The sequence below is a fragment of the Sphaeramia orbicularis genome, chromosome 20 (assembly GCF_902148855.1).
Source record: "Sphaeramia orbicularis chromosome 20, fSphaOr1.1, whole genome shotgun sequence".
In the NCBI taxonomy this organism is placed as follows: domain Eukaryota; kingdom Metazoa; phylum Chordata; class Actinopteri; order Kurtiformes; family Apogonidae; genus Sphaeramia; species Sphaeramia orbicularis.
The window spans coordinates 14,170,405-14,184,475 of NC_043976.1; the positions used below are offsets into that span (position 1 = coordinate 14,170,405).

General features: G+C 39.1%; 1 protein-coding gene across 5 annotated transcripts in view; it reads right to left on the reverse strand.

The window, feature by feature from the left end:
• Positions 1-425: 425 nt before the first annotated feature.
• Positions 426-14,071, reverse strand: part of dnajc13 (DnaJ heat shock protein family (Hsp40) member C13) — a 40,535-nt gene continuing 26,889 nt past the window's right edge. For 4 of the 5 annotated variants that reach the window (XM_030122992.1, XM_030122991.1, XM_030122990.1 and 1 more), the window contains 19 exons: positions 13,841-14,025; positions 13,659-13,733; positions 13,452-13,571; positions 12,001-12,396; positions 11,801-11,914; positions 11,556-11,672; positions 10,131-10,308; positions 8,707-8,798; positions 8,513-8,612; positions 8,350-8,424; positions 8,149-8,261; positions 7,155-7,324; positions 5,888-5,930; positions 5,623-5,796; positions 5,353-5,532; positions 5,058-5,198; positions 4,830-4,973; positions 3,688-3,787; positions 426-1,530 (listed from right to left, as the gene is read on the reverse strand). In XM_030122992.1, the coding sequence (XP_029978852.1) occupies positions 1,433-1,530; positions 3,688-3,787; positions 4,830-4,973; positions 5,058-5,198; positions 5,353-5,532; positions 5,623-5,796; positions 5,888-5,930; positions 7,155-7,324; positions 8,149-8,261; positions 8,350-8,424; positions 8,513-8,612; positions 8,707-8,798; positions 10,131-10,308; positions 11,556-11,672; positions 11,801-11,914; positions 12,001-12,396; positions 13,452-13,571; positions 13,659-13,733; positions 13,841-14,025 (2,615 nt within the window). In that variant the 3' untranslated portion in view covers positions 426-1,432. Of the gene's footprint in view, positions 1,531-3,295; positions 3,401-3,687; positions 3,788-4,829; positions 4,974-5,057; positions 5,199-5,352; positions 5,533-5,622; positions 5,797-5,887; positions 5,931-7,154; positions 7,325-8,148; positions 8,262-8,349; positions 8,425-8,512; positions 8,613-8,706; positions 8,799-10,130; positions 10,309-11,555; positions 11,673-11,800; positions 11,915-12,000; positions 12,397-13,451; positions 13,572-13,658; positions 13,734-13,840; positions 14,026-14,071 lie in introns of all 5 variants that reach the window. The other variant, XM_030122993.1, reaches the window with a different exon arrangement.

The window sequence follows — 14,071 nt, forward strand, 5'->3', positions numbered from 1 at the left end:
AACTGTAGCTCAAGTATTTCAGTAAACCTACTGATTTAGTGTCTCTGACTAATAAATTATAAATTAAACTGTTATAATAAGATGGCATCAGACTTTTTGCAGCTCTTGTAGCTGGAGTAAGCTGTATTTTATATCCAGTTTCACATGGGCTTGGATTAGAGATACAATATTTTTCATCCAAATAGAAAATTTATCAACACCTCTATCTTGCAACCTAAAACTGATATTCAAGCTTATTTAACGTTCAAAGATTTAATAATATATGGTTTCATGTTAACTAAAAATGTCTTAAAAATATTTTTTTTCTCCACTGGCAAGTATAAAATGGTTTTGCTTAATTTTAACAATAGCAGAGAATTGTGTATGTAGGCACAATTTACTGTAATAAAATGTGTTAAACAATACAAATGTAAATACAAAAGAACAACACTGTGAGTTCCCTTTTATTCTTAAAATTTTATGTACAGGTGCGTCTGATTTATTTTTTTTAATGTACATTCATATAGAAAGTTTATATACGTAATATTACATTGAACATTTCACAAATTGCACTAGTCTTTCACATAGAATCATAATCAGAGTCAACATCATTCGTCAGGTCTTAGCAGAAGCTCATTTCCGTTGGTAAAAGGTTATTATTCACTTTTAAATATTCTAGTGCTTTTTCCATTAAGGTGGGAAGGAAAGTTATCTTAAAAATTGAGGCAGGAAGGGTAGCCTTTAAAGAGAGAGAAGAATGTAGGAATTAAGATCAGAGGAATAAAAGGCAAAACATTTGGTGGGCAGATCAAACCAGACAAGAGGTCAGAATCAGACTGAGGGCTGTGATGGTAGAAACAGGGCAGCGAAATCGTACTAATCTGTTCAGCTACTTCCTCCTTCAACACCCATTTCCTTTGTCATACCAGAATACTGCTATACAGATTAGATATTTTTATGCGGATGGCAGATAGGTCCGGCAGTACCCTCAGAGAGGAGATATTTAATGGGCAAGTACAGCCAATCAGAAATTACAAGGAGGAAGGTAATAGAGAAGAGACAGTTTACCCATAATAATTCTCAGTTTCCCAATGTCTTTCTCACAGGAAAAAAAAATGTAGAGTAAAAAATATATTCATACAAAAAGTAAACTCTTCTGTGTGTCATTAGAAGAAACAATGAAAGTAGCACAGAAACGAAAACAAAGTGTGGTCATCCGTTAAAACAATTTCAAAGTGTTTATGAAGACTTGAGTGCCATTTGGAGGGGGAGAGGAGAGCAATGCCGGAGGAGGCGTTGTGGTAATTTTGGTGACAGTCTGTGGTGGTGTGCTGTCCTCCCTCCGTCTTTCTCTCTCTCCATCCCCTCATCTGGGAGCTGGACAGTCCCTCTGAGCTGCGGCTGTGAAGGCTGCAGGGCAGTCTGGGCGCGTGAGCGAGACTGTGAGTGTCCGTCAGCCTTGGTCTCCGATGTCGTTGTCCACAGGGGGTGGGACGCTGGGCATTACCGTGGTGCCAGTTCCTGCTGTAAGGTAACCTGCTACTCCTGGACCTGAGGGTCAAAGGGAGATGGGACACATTAGAGGTTGGACTGAGATGAACAGGAGACCTAATGGTGATGATCAACTACTGTATGAATAAAAGGGTGATCACAACATGAGACTAGAGACACTACTTATCATGGAGGGTTTGTAAAAAGGTCAGCATATGAAGGTATGTTATACAGGGTGTGTAATAAATAGAAAACATCTACGTATGTACATCATTTATATCTATGACGAATGTCCTTTTCTTTGTCTATTTTGGCAGTAAAGGCAAAGCCACTGTAATCTATTTTGTTTGACTCCTGTTGTTTCTGATTTTGTGCTTTTTGCTGCTTGTTAATGCAGATCAGATTTTTTTTTTTTTATCTTGTCTAATGTCTGTGTAAGTTTTCATTTGTGCAGGCTATTGTTCTTCCTGGTAGTTTTTGAAGTTCAACTGAACTGGTTTTGCTCTTTTGAAAAGGTTTTGTCTCTTGTCCAAGAGTCTTCATCTGAACTGATGAAAAAAAAAATCATATCTAATAATTCAGAAAAAAAAAAATAACGATGATATATATATATATATATATATATATATATATATATATATATATAAACTTAAAGTTATATAACAAAATCAAAAAGTGCTAAATGCTTTCTGATGTTGGTTTACTGTCATTATATAATTCCACTGAGACCAGAGGAGCTAAGTGGTTTCGAAAAACAGCTCCATGAATCACTTAGCACAGTGGTTCTCAACCGGGAGGGTGTGAACACATGGGGCGGGGGGGAGGGGGGGGGTCACAAGTGACATCGTCATGCATGCAAATGTGTGCATTAGCAACTATTGTTGTACATCACAACATTAAAAATCATTTGGCACATACTCTTCTGGACCTCAATCTATGAGCGGGTGGGAGGGGATGCATATCATCTGGCTAATCATACCCCTGTCCCACAAATTTTTTTGCAATGGGGGGGGTGCCAGTAGGTTCATGATGCCGTTAGTGGGCTGTGGTTCAAAAAAGGTTGAGAAACCCTGACTTAACAGATGTAACTGCCATGAAAGCTGAAACCAAATGATGGCAAATGGATACCAGAATGGTAGAAGTCACCTGCCCAACAAATATCTCAGAATGTGTTTGGTGAACAATATTAAGAGGTATTCCACTTGTGCCTCAGAACCAAATGGCAGACAGATAGATAAACATACTGACTCTGTTTAATGTACTGAACCATTGCATTGTAATCCTGCCTTCTGTCATATTATCTTTGTATATTAAGACACTAGACTCAACTCATTTACACTCCCACATTATTCATCTGTTCTAATACCAAGTGTTATAAACAATGAAGAGTTAGAGTAGTATTTTCCCTTATATTCAATATTCCCTTGTATTCAATATTAAATGAGCAAACACAGGACTTTTCTCAGCCATTTACATGAAATAGTGTTTAGAATGTAAATTTTTTGTCAATGTATGAAAATTAATCTCAGAACCAAACTAGTCTGTCCTCTGGCTACGTACACTTCTTAACCCAGAGTGGTTCCAACATGTTCTTCTGAGTGGAGAATGAATATCCATGTCCACCTGCCTTTCATACAACTTACAGACATTTTTCCTCTGTGGTATTCATCACCCTGGTATATGATGCAAAGTTAGTGAAAGAAATTTAAGACGTTATGACATTGTCAGGATTACAGAGATGAAGAAGCGGAGTGAAAATGGAGTGTCCATGAAGATGGAGGTAAAAAAGCAAGGAATGGCAGTGGGAGCGAGGTTCAACATCTACCTGCATCAGAGCAAGAAAGAGGTGGGCTGTGAGGGCCCAGCTCAGGAGTCTAGAGCCCACCTCGCAGTGGGCTGCTGGCAGCCAGGAGAGAAGGAGTGGATACCCCTGAGGAGGAAATGTGAAGGACAAAGAGGGAGGAGAGGGCAGAGCCAGGAGGTTATAGAACGTGGAGAGATAAAGGGCAGCTGGGATTAAGCATAAAGTGCGGAATCAGCCACAAGGTGGTTTTAAGGATAAAGCAAAGCATTTAGATTCAATACCAGCTCACAGAGGCACACATGACTTACCTTTTAAGCAATTTGGCTGTGACAGAACAACCTTTCAACATCTTCTCTTGATGAGAAAATAGCATACTCAGTGTCTAATTGCAGCTTTTATTAAAATACTCGTACCTGTCAGGTAGCCTGCAGTTTGAGACTCTGAGATGAAAAGATCGTGTTTCTGGTCTTTGAAGGCACTCCACACCGAGGACTTCGCTAGAATCTCATTCACCTGCAAAGTGGTAATTGGAAAAGTGAAGTGAATCAGACAAACTATAGTCATTTTGAAATTTGCAGAGTAACAACTACAATTTCCATTTATATGATTTCAAATTATATTAACAATGACAAATGTGTATAACGTGATCTAAAAAAATGTGTGCAACAATCTATGTGTAATACGGGGTGTTGACAAAAAGATGCTCCAATCCACAACTTCACACCTTGAAAAATATTCCTATTTAATTTGATATCTTAATATTTCTTATACCTACAAATGTCTAAAAATATGTGGCATTCATTTACTTTTATTTATATATAAGCATGCATCTGCTGATTTGTCCCTTACATTTGCATGCAGGGATTCATCTTTCAACCTCAGAGAGATCTACAAATGATTGTTGTATTAATGGAAGAGTGGAATATATGAGCTGGAAGAGGTTTCTCTAAATGAACAGAATCACTTGTCATTGCTCTATTAAAACACATACATTCACAAAAGTCTAGAAATGAAGGTTTTTGGGGTTTTTTTCTGTGCTACTCTTACGTTCATAGTTACCTTTTATACTTGATTATCAATACCAAATGTACATGTGCACTGTTAGGCTCCTTTTTTTTTCTTTGTATTATGATTATAAATACTACATTGTGTGTCCACAAATATATGTATTTATGCATAATTTTCTTTGTCTTATTTCCTAGAAGTGTGGTTGGCTATGTGTACAAACTTGTTAATATCATTATTATCCATTTTTACATATTTATTTTATGTATATTACACTTTTCTTTCTCTTTCTTCCTTTAAGTGAGTATTATTGATACCCTTTTTTACTTTTCCAAAAAAAAAAAAAAGAGAGAGAACAGTGTACTTTGTACCATTGATGTCCTGTATATCTCATGAGACTGTTCTGAATAAAAACTTGAATAAAAAAAAAAAAGTCTAGAAATGGCTTGTAAACCTCTTTTCATTAGTAGATGAAAAATACACATTCATGATGATTCTGCGACGATTTCCTCTCCATAATCCACTGGACTGAGATGTCAGCCTATGTTACCTGTTCTCCGTACTGCAGACTGCGAGTCATTGACTTGAGAGCCTTTACTATCTGGGCCTTCGTAGCTGAGGGGTTGTCTAATGTCTCCAGTCCTATTCCTTCCAGTAGCTTCAGGAGATACGGCACCAGCTCCACTCGTAGAGCCTGTTCGGAAATAACCAGTTTTATTAAGGCTGCGTCAAACATCTTGCGAGTGAATTCAACAATAAAACTGTGGCGTCAACGTACCTGGGCCACTAGTTCTGTCTGCTCCTTCTGGAACATGCGGTTGAGAGCTTCGCATGCCAAGCCTGCCATGTCTGCCCGCATTTTCATCCCAGTCATTAGAGGGCCGATGGTCTCCAGAGAGGCCATGGAACGCACACACAGCTACACAAACACATCCAGGGAATATTTGATTCTCAGTAAACAGTGTCGTGAATATCTTAGAGTCGTTAACTACGATTCCAGGCTTAATCCTTTCTAAATCTGCAAAACAAGGTCTGAAATAGGTCCAGGATAGAGAATAATGTTGGTTTCTCACCTCGTTGTCTGATAACACGTGTATGAGGCGAATTGAGCTCTTGGGCACAGCGTTGTTCTTGTGGTTGAGTGCTGCCAGAATGCGAGGCAGGTGACCCAAAGGAGGGACCTGGTCGGCCAGCTGGCTCTGTGTGCTGAACAGACAAACTGCTGCCGTGGTGACTGTCTCCAAAGCCTCCCCCTGCAGAAAAGAAAATGGCATGTGGGTAAGAAGTGCAACAATCATGCTTTGCACATGGATGCGTATCTGTTTCTCAGTGAAGCGGCTTACATTGGGGTTATTTTTCTCCAGCAGCTCCGTCAGGGTCTCCAGGAGGGACACTAGGAACTCTCTCGGCTTGCGTAACACCCAGCCTGGCTGAGCAATAAAGATACGCAGGAAGACACCACCCACTTCAAGCTCGCCCTGTCCTGCTCCATACGCCACGGTGAACACCTCTGGCAACTGACAGAGTGTAAGAAGAGATTTATTTTGACACATTATATCATACATCACATTTTACTCTTCTAAAGCAACAATAAATGACTGCACTTACTTTCCAGTTCACATCAGGATTATCCTTTTGCTGTTTAAAGTGCCTGCAAAAGATTTCAGAAAGCAAAAAAAATCATTGAGGTATAATTTTAGGTATCACAGTAATGATCAAGCTCTTTACCTAAACTACCTTCACCTTTCTATTCATTCAACCACAGCCAAGTGAATACAATACTACACAATTAGATCAGTTTTCTTTTTTTTTTTTTACTGTTAAAAAATGTATATACGGGGTGTCCACAAAGTCTCTTAATTCAAAAACATAACATGCAGTGCACTTTTAATACCCCTCGGCCAAGTACAGTGTAAGATTCTGTTGAAAGTTATTGCCCTATAATTCAGATTAGACTGTCTTTGTATACATTTGGTGCGGCTATCTCAATGCATTCTTTAGATAATGCGATTACGCCGTTGAAAGGACAGATGAACAGACAGACAGATGACAAAACAATTACAATACCCCTTCAGCCAAAAGTTGGCAGAGGGGTAAAAATTATTACAAAAGCAACTGATGCAACATATTAATCAGATTTGTTCTATGTTCTCAGTGGATATCAAAGTTTTTAATCACATTGTTGGATCATGTCCAATCAAATCATTGGTCCATCTTTCTTCAACGAGAGATCAATTACTGTAAAAGTTTCCCCTTGACCTTTTGACTGAATAGGTGTCACCTCAACTGGATGACCTTCAACCAACCATCATTTTCCAGGTAGATGGTGCACCACCACATTGGGTTCTGCATGTTGGTGGGATCCTAAATCAAACATTTACACACCGGTGGAATGGAAGGGATGGTCCAATTCCCTGGACACCTCGTTCACCAGATATCACTCCCCTGGATTTCTGTCTATGGGATTATGTTAAAGATATCGTGTATTGAACAAAGATATGGGACATCAGTGACCAGAAGCAAAAGATCACTGATGACATTGACCCCACTGATCAGGCTATGATACAGCCAACATGGAATGGATGTGGTTCATGCAATAATGGTGCCCATATAGAGGTGGATTAAATGATGCAAAAAAAACAAAACAAAAACTTCAACATTTACTTTTCATTTTGGAATAATTTGCTTTTGTAATAAATGAGCAAAACTGTAAAGAGACTTTATGGACACCCTGTATATCTTATGAATTAAATTAGAGTAAGTAGTAGTTATGGGTTGTTCATGTACAGATATTCCTATTAAATGTTACTAAATCTCTACAAAAACAGTTCATGCAAAACAAAAATGATCATCACATCATAAATATGAGTCATACTCAAGCATCATCTCTCGGACAGTGGTAGACACAGTCTCCCTGGAGCTGTCGTTCCAGATGAGCTCAGGATTCTCGTGCGTTCCCTCAAATATGTGGACTGCAGCCTCTGCATTGTCTCGCATTGCGTCCATGAACACACCCGGAAGGAAACGTATCAGAGTTAGACGCACCTACAGGAATCGGATCAGTAAAATGAAAAAAAGAAGTGATGATATGATGAAGAAAACCTTATTTTTCATTATGATAAGCTTTATTTCGAATGTAAGTAGGAATAAAATAAAAAGGGGAACAAAAGGCAAAAAGAAAGTACAAATTTAAACAGAACACTCAAGGCAATAAGTTAACCAAAATAAGAACAAAACATTACACAATGTACAGCTATTTCTTTGTGGCTTTTTAACAATACTTTATTTCTGAAATGGAGTAAGAAGAACCTGACCTTATATTGTCCTACTTCAATTTCACATGACTTGGCTAATCAGCTAATGTATAGAGTGCATGTAAAGAATAGGTCAGTCATTAAATCACTGAAAAAAAGAGAAGAAATTTTAACATACCATCATTAACTATAGTATCCCATTCATTATTACTATATCTCTGGAAAATAAGGTTTTTATACATCTTCTTAACTTTTGTGATGTTTTCATACTGTTTGATATTTAGTTCCATTCTATTCCACAAAACCACTCCACAACATGAAATGAACATCTTTTTAAGATTTGATCTAGTGCAATGTTCATATTTAGTTTCTGTCTGCAATCATAACGACCCTCTATCTGTGAATAATCTCCATATGTTAGTTGGAAGTTATTAATTTCTTGCTTTGTAAAATATTTGCACTGTTTTAAATTCCAAGAGATCCCTTAATATGAATGTATGTGAGAGTAAGAATAGTTTATTGGTATTATCAGTACTATCATTCTACAAGGGTATTTTAACACTTCAGGAAACTGATTCGCAGATCCCTCGTGAAGGTGATCCTGCCCAGACTTACCTTCGGCCCAACAAGCTTGTCTGACGTCATCTTGGAGAAGAGCTCTGCGGTCTGTGTGCGAACCTGGGGGTGTGTGCAGTTACAGAACAGATCTAACAGGTAGATCAGAGCACCTGGGAAACAGACGAATTCAAGTAAGCATCTGAAAACTCGAAACTATTAAAATAACTGTATCTAAAACAAATAAAGCATCACGCTGACCTTTGGCCATAGCCTCTTTGACTATCTTTGTATTGGAGGTCAGTGCATACAGGGTTTCCAGCACCATTTGTCTGCCTAAAAGATAAAAATAAATAGTTAAAGTCAAAGATAAAAACTGACACATGAAGCAACAGATTTTCTTTGTCTCAGAATGTCTTCTTACTGGAGGGGAGTGAGTGCAGCAGCAACAGCAGATTGGATAACACCAGGGACTCTGCGATGTTGCTCACACATTCTTGATTTGATGTCACTGTATTTACAACCTACAGTGGAAGCCAATATGGTTAAATTTCATACCACTGAGAAGGAGGTGTACGTAGTTCAGAGAAAATGCAAACAACAAACTGTTACACTTACCTCCAGAACCAGCTGTTGAACTCTGCCAGCTCCGTGAACCCGCAACAGTGAGAAGAGCAGCTTAAAGTGGCCAATGCACTCAGACTCCGAACCTGTAATTATGAAAATGGAACTGCTTTAATATCGAATTCTAAAAATCAAGAATTATGAATAACTCGCCAGAGATGTGGACTCAAGTCACATGACTTGGACTCGAATTGGACTTTAGTTATTCATTTGATGACTTTAGACTCGACTTGCAACTCGACTTGGACTTGAACACCACTAACTTGTGACTTCACTCAGACTTCAGCCTTATGACTTGAAAAGACTTGATACAGTACCCAAAACTTTAAGATTTAAAAGTGAGTCATTTAAAAAGTGTACTAATCATTACTACTAGTCATTTCATACCTCCCTCATGAAGCGACACAACCCACCTCTCTCTCTCGCTGCCCTAGTGTGCTTGTGTGACCTGTCAGCAGTAGGGGTGGAAATCGAAAACCGGTTCCAATTGATCAGTTCAATCAGAATTGTACACCTCCAGTGTTATCAATTCTTCCTAACGATTCTCTCATTTTCCATCATGATGTTTTCTGGTTTTCCCTACGTCACGTTGCGGTACACATGGACTGGGTCCGAGCGCACAGATCACAACGCAGCGTAGGGGAAACCAGACAACAGGACTTACAGAGTAACATCACCATATGCCACTGTTGTGATTTGTCTGTCACTCACCAGGAGTACCACTACTGACCAGTCTGGATCATATCACCCTAACATGTTTTAAAATCCTCATTCTTTCAGAATATTTACATTTATTCATTAAACAGTTAAGGAAAATATGATTGTATTTCACTTTCAGTTTGTGTGTGTACAATGGTGTATATGTGTGACATTGGGAATGATTTGATATGGAAAATGGTCAAACAAACTCCACTATGACCTGTAAAACTACTTTTTTCCCCCACTTAAAAAAACACTCAGGAATCTATGAGAGAACTGATAAGGAATTGGATTGGTAAGCAGAATCGACAATGGCACTGATAATGATAAAATCCTATCAATTCCCACCCCTAATCAGCACTTTGTTTTTGCACATTTTGTACTTGTTGTCAGTTCACTTATTTTATCAAATATGTTTTGATAAATAAATCCTGATTTAAAAAGTGTATAGGATCTGTCATCAAAATGTAATTTATTATTACTGTTAAAAAGACTCGAAGGACTTGAAATTCAAAGTTTAGGACTTGGACTCGACTTGGAACTTCACAGTCTTGACATGGGACTTGACTTGAAACTTATCAGCCTTGACTCAGGACTTGCGGACAAAGACTTGAGACTTACTTGTGACTTGCAAAACACTGACTTGGTCCCACCTCTGCTCACTACCTAGACATAATTTATTCAGACAAAGCAGGGCCAGGAGAAATGCCACGTCTCACCAGGGTTGTTCTTGATGACGTTGCGGAGAGCCTCTAAAGCCATCTCGGCAAAGCGGAGCCTCTCGGCGTGTTGCTGGGACTCCACCTTGTTACTCTGACTCATGGCCAGCAGGGTGTGGAGATACTGGGCCTGTGAGCCAACATAGTCCAGGAGACTGGCCGCAAATGCTTTGGGAAACTGAACAGAAATAATAAAACACACGGCATCACAACAGGTTTTGTTTTGCCCTAATAATGAATAATACATCATTCAATAGCAGTCAACTAAAACTGGATTCTTAAAGGCTGATACAAAAATGACAGCTGATTAATCTGTTGATATATACCATAAAAACTGCGCTGTCAGATATTAATTTCACATCTAATCTACTCTGAGTCAAAGTAACTAATCAACAAGTGATTAATAGCCCCCACCCCGCACAACACTTAGCCCCTCCTGCTCATTGATACCCTGCCTACCCAGGGATTAATGTTGAGTCTTATCTATCAGTCTTTTTGCTAACTTTTTAATAAATTTATAAAAATAAATAAATAAAAAATGAGAGAAAAGCACATGTAAAGATCGGGTGAACAGTGTCCAAGAAATTGGTTGGACAAAAATCTTGGACGGACAGACCTTTAATAAACGTGGAACTGAATATCAAACTAAAGATAACAAATCTAGGCAATCTCTATTTTCTGAGTCATTGTTTTCCCCCAGTATCAACAAGTTTTAACACAGAATATTAGCTAAAACATAATTGGTCAAATTGATTAATGTGTCAGCCTTAACTCTGCTTACAACTCTAATAATATTAATAACAATAATAATAATAATAATAATGATAATGATAATGATAATGATAATAATAATAATAATAGATTGGGTTTCTATAACACTTTTCAAGGCACCCAATGCGCTTTACATTATTGATCCATTATTCTTTCACTCTCACATTTAGTGGGAGTGACACTAGAGACAAGGTGAGCAAAGTGTTTTGCCCAAAAACACAATGGCACATGACTAGGACAAAGCGAACCGCCAACCCTTCAGTTTCTGGACGACCTGCTTTGCCTCCCGAGCCACAGCCATCCAGATATGACTATTTAAGAATGGGCTCTATGTACAGCTCCACTACTTCTTGAACTTCAGGTGGGTCCTTTATTTCCTGTCTTTCATTATTGAACACACTGATTAGTCCAGGTGTGCCGAATTAATCAGTAGTCACAACAGGAAGTAGCAGGCACACCTGGCTTAATCAGTGTGTCCAATAATGAAAGACAGGAAATAAAGGACCCACCTGAAGTTCAGGAAGTAGTGGGGGTATGCATAGAGCCCATTGGGTATGATGGGATTTAAGGTTTTTACCTAATATATATTCGATATAAAAACCTTTCTGAGCCTTACCATGACATTTATTCTTCAATTACTGTGATTTCACTCACCTCAAGTGGAAAAGTTGGTTGCTCATTATAAACCCGGACAAAGATCTCCCCAACTATCAGCTCTTTGCTGTGATCACTGAACAAAAACTCTGCACCAAAGCTTTCATCGTTTTCTCCCTTGAAAGACACCACAAAAGCAGAGTACATTTATTACATTTAAATTACATACACTGGCACAGTTCTGTTAGTGTGATACATCTCAGATATGACTGTGTTGCTTTGATAGAGTTATTGGTAGTTCTCACCCTCTTGATGTTTCCCTCTTGTTGACCCTCTAGGAACTCCTGCAGCTCAGCACGAGTTCCGTTGTTCCAGATCAAGTATGGATTCTCTGAGTTACTATTCAGCAGCTTCAAGACCTAAATACACAACAGAGTATGCATGAAATGAGTGCTTAGATGTAACAGTTTTGTAACACAGAGCACTATCCATCTCTCACACAGACCTCAGCAGGAGATCCTGTACTCAGCTTCCTTGAAATGTACGGCGTTAACATGGCAGCTAGACTCTTGCGAATTGTAGGGTTCTCTGGTGGCGTCCCCTCGATGCCGTTGGTTTCTGAGACAGGATTGTTGCCATCTGGGCTGTGTGGTGCTTGAACGTATCCCCCCAGACGGCTGAGAGCCACCAGGCTGAGCTTGGCGAGGCTGTTGGCAACCTCCTGCTGATTCGTGTCCTGGCTCGCCTGCACGCCACTCTCCTCCAGAGTGTAATCATAGTTGAAGAGGTGGACCAGCAAGTGCCAAAGTACACCAGCATGGTACAGATGGGTCTGTAAGAAGAAGTCCACGGCAAAGGAGCTGACGCACTGCACTGCCAATGCTGCAGTTTTTGGGAGACCCTGAGAGGAGGAAAAAGGAGAGAACATGAATCACAGCTGAGGATCCTGAAGAATAATAAATGTCTGGGCTGCTGAAGAAGTAAAAACCTAAATGAAGAGGTACTCTGTGAGCAACTAAATTAAATCATTACTACATTATTAGACATCAACCATTAACAAGCCAAGAATACAGCCAAGTGTACTGGTGGCTTAAATAGGCCTCCAGAGATCATTACGCATAATTTTAGGCTGGAGGAGGCTTTATGCCGGAAAAGAAAAACACTTCAAAAGAACTAACAGATCATTAGTAGAGGCAAAAAGGATACCTGTAACTAAAGAAACTATAATATGAGCCATGCTTCCACACAGAAACGAGGAACATTTGGAGTTTCGGTGCATTTTCCAGCACAAGGTCGAAATTTAGTTTGGGGAGCAAGTGCATGCAAGCACTTTGTGATTTGGTCATCATCATATTGACTTTTTGGAGGTGGAAGTGAACATATTTGGACAAAAGTGACACACCAGAGGGTCATAGGTGAACTACTGCTCAATGTCACCTAACTAACAACGATTAACCCCATTAAGCATCGTCTGACCAAAAAAATCATATTTTTGACAGGATAAAATGAGTTTTATTACATAAAAAGAATCTTGAAAAGTCTTGACTTGGCAGGTGAACAAGCTCTCATACAGACCTGTCACACAAAACTATTCAAGATCTATTTATCTGATAAATAATTCAAAGATGGACCATCCAATCACTTATAAGAGGTTCTAAATAAAATAGTTGAGACTGTAATGACACCTGGAAAAAATATTAAAGGAGCCAGAGCTTTTATGAGCCATCCCCAGTAGCCATCAGTGGTGTTATAACTTTATAACTTTAAGATACCTCTGCATTGGCTTCATTATCAACCATTGGTCTGACGGAGCCTTTTATGTTCCAGGACTAAATGTTCCAAATACTGTGTGTGGAAATGTGACTTAGTTTGTTTTCTCGAGGACACTTTGTACATTATACACATACTATGTTAAAATGCTGCTTTTTAAGTAAACAGCTGGTCCAAAATCCTCACCTTTCCATAGTACAAGATGTGGCAGATGTCCCTGATGATATTGGGAAGTTCAATGATCTTCTCCCTGCATTCCTCAAACTGAGCTGCAACACTATAGCACTTACAGATGTGCCCGCACACCTGTGGAACATTTAGGATTTTTTTTTTAAATTACTGCAATTACAATTTTTACAGAAGTGATTGAATAGTACATGTTGACCTCTGTACCTGAACAGCCATGTCATCAGCTTTACTGGATGCAGTGAGGACAGCAACGCATCGGGAAAGAGCTTCCAACAACACCTGATTAAATACAGGCAGCAATTTATTACTCATTAAATCAAACACAGGTTCATATCCAAGGGTTCACTTAGACGTGATAATATTAGAGGAATGGTCTGCATGCATACCTCGATGCCGTTCTCACGTCGCAGCTCCTCCGCATTCAGAGCTGAGCAGTTGACTGTGTGGAAGGCGAGCTCTGCAGCAGCTGGAAGCAGGGGTGAGGTCTTAGAGAAAAGCTGATCATCCTCCGTCTCCATTGTGATGGTTTTAATGAGCATGGGGTAACCAGCGTACTTGTACGGTTCCAGTTCTATTTGAGGATAAATAAGCAGTCAGAGGATTAGTTACATCAGTTA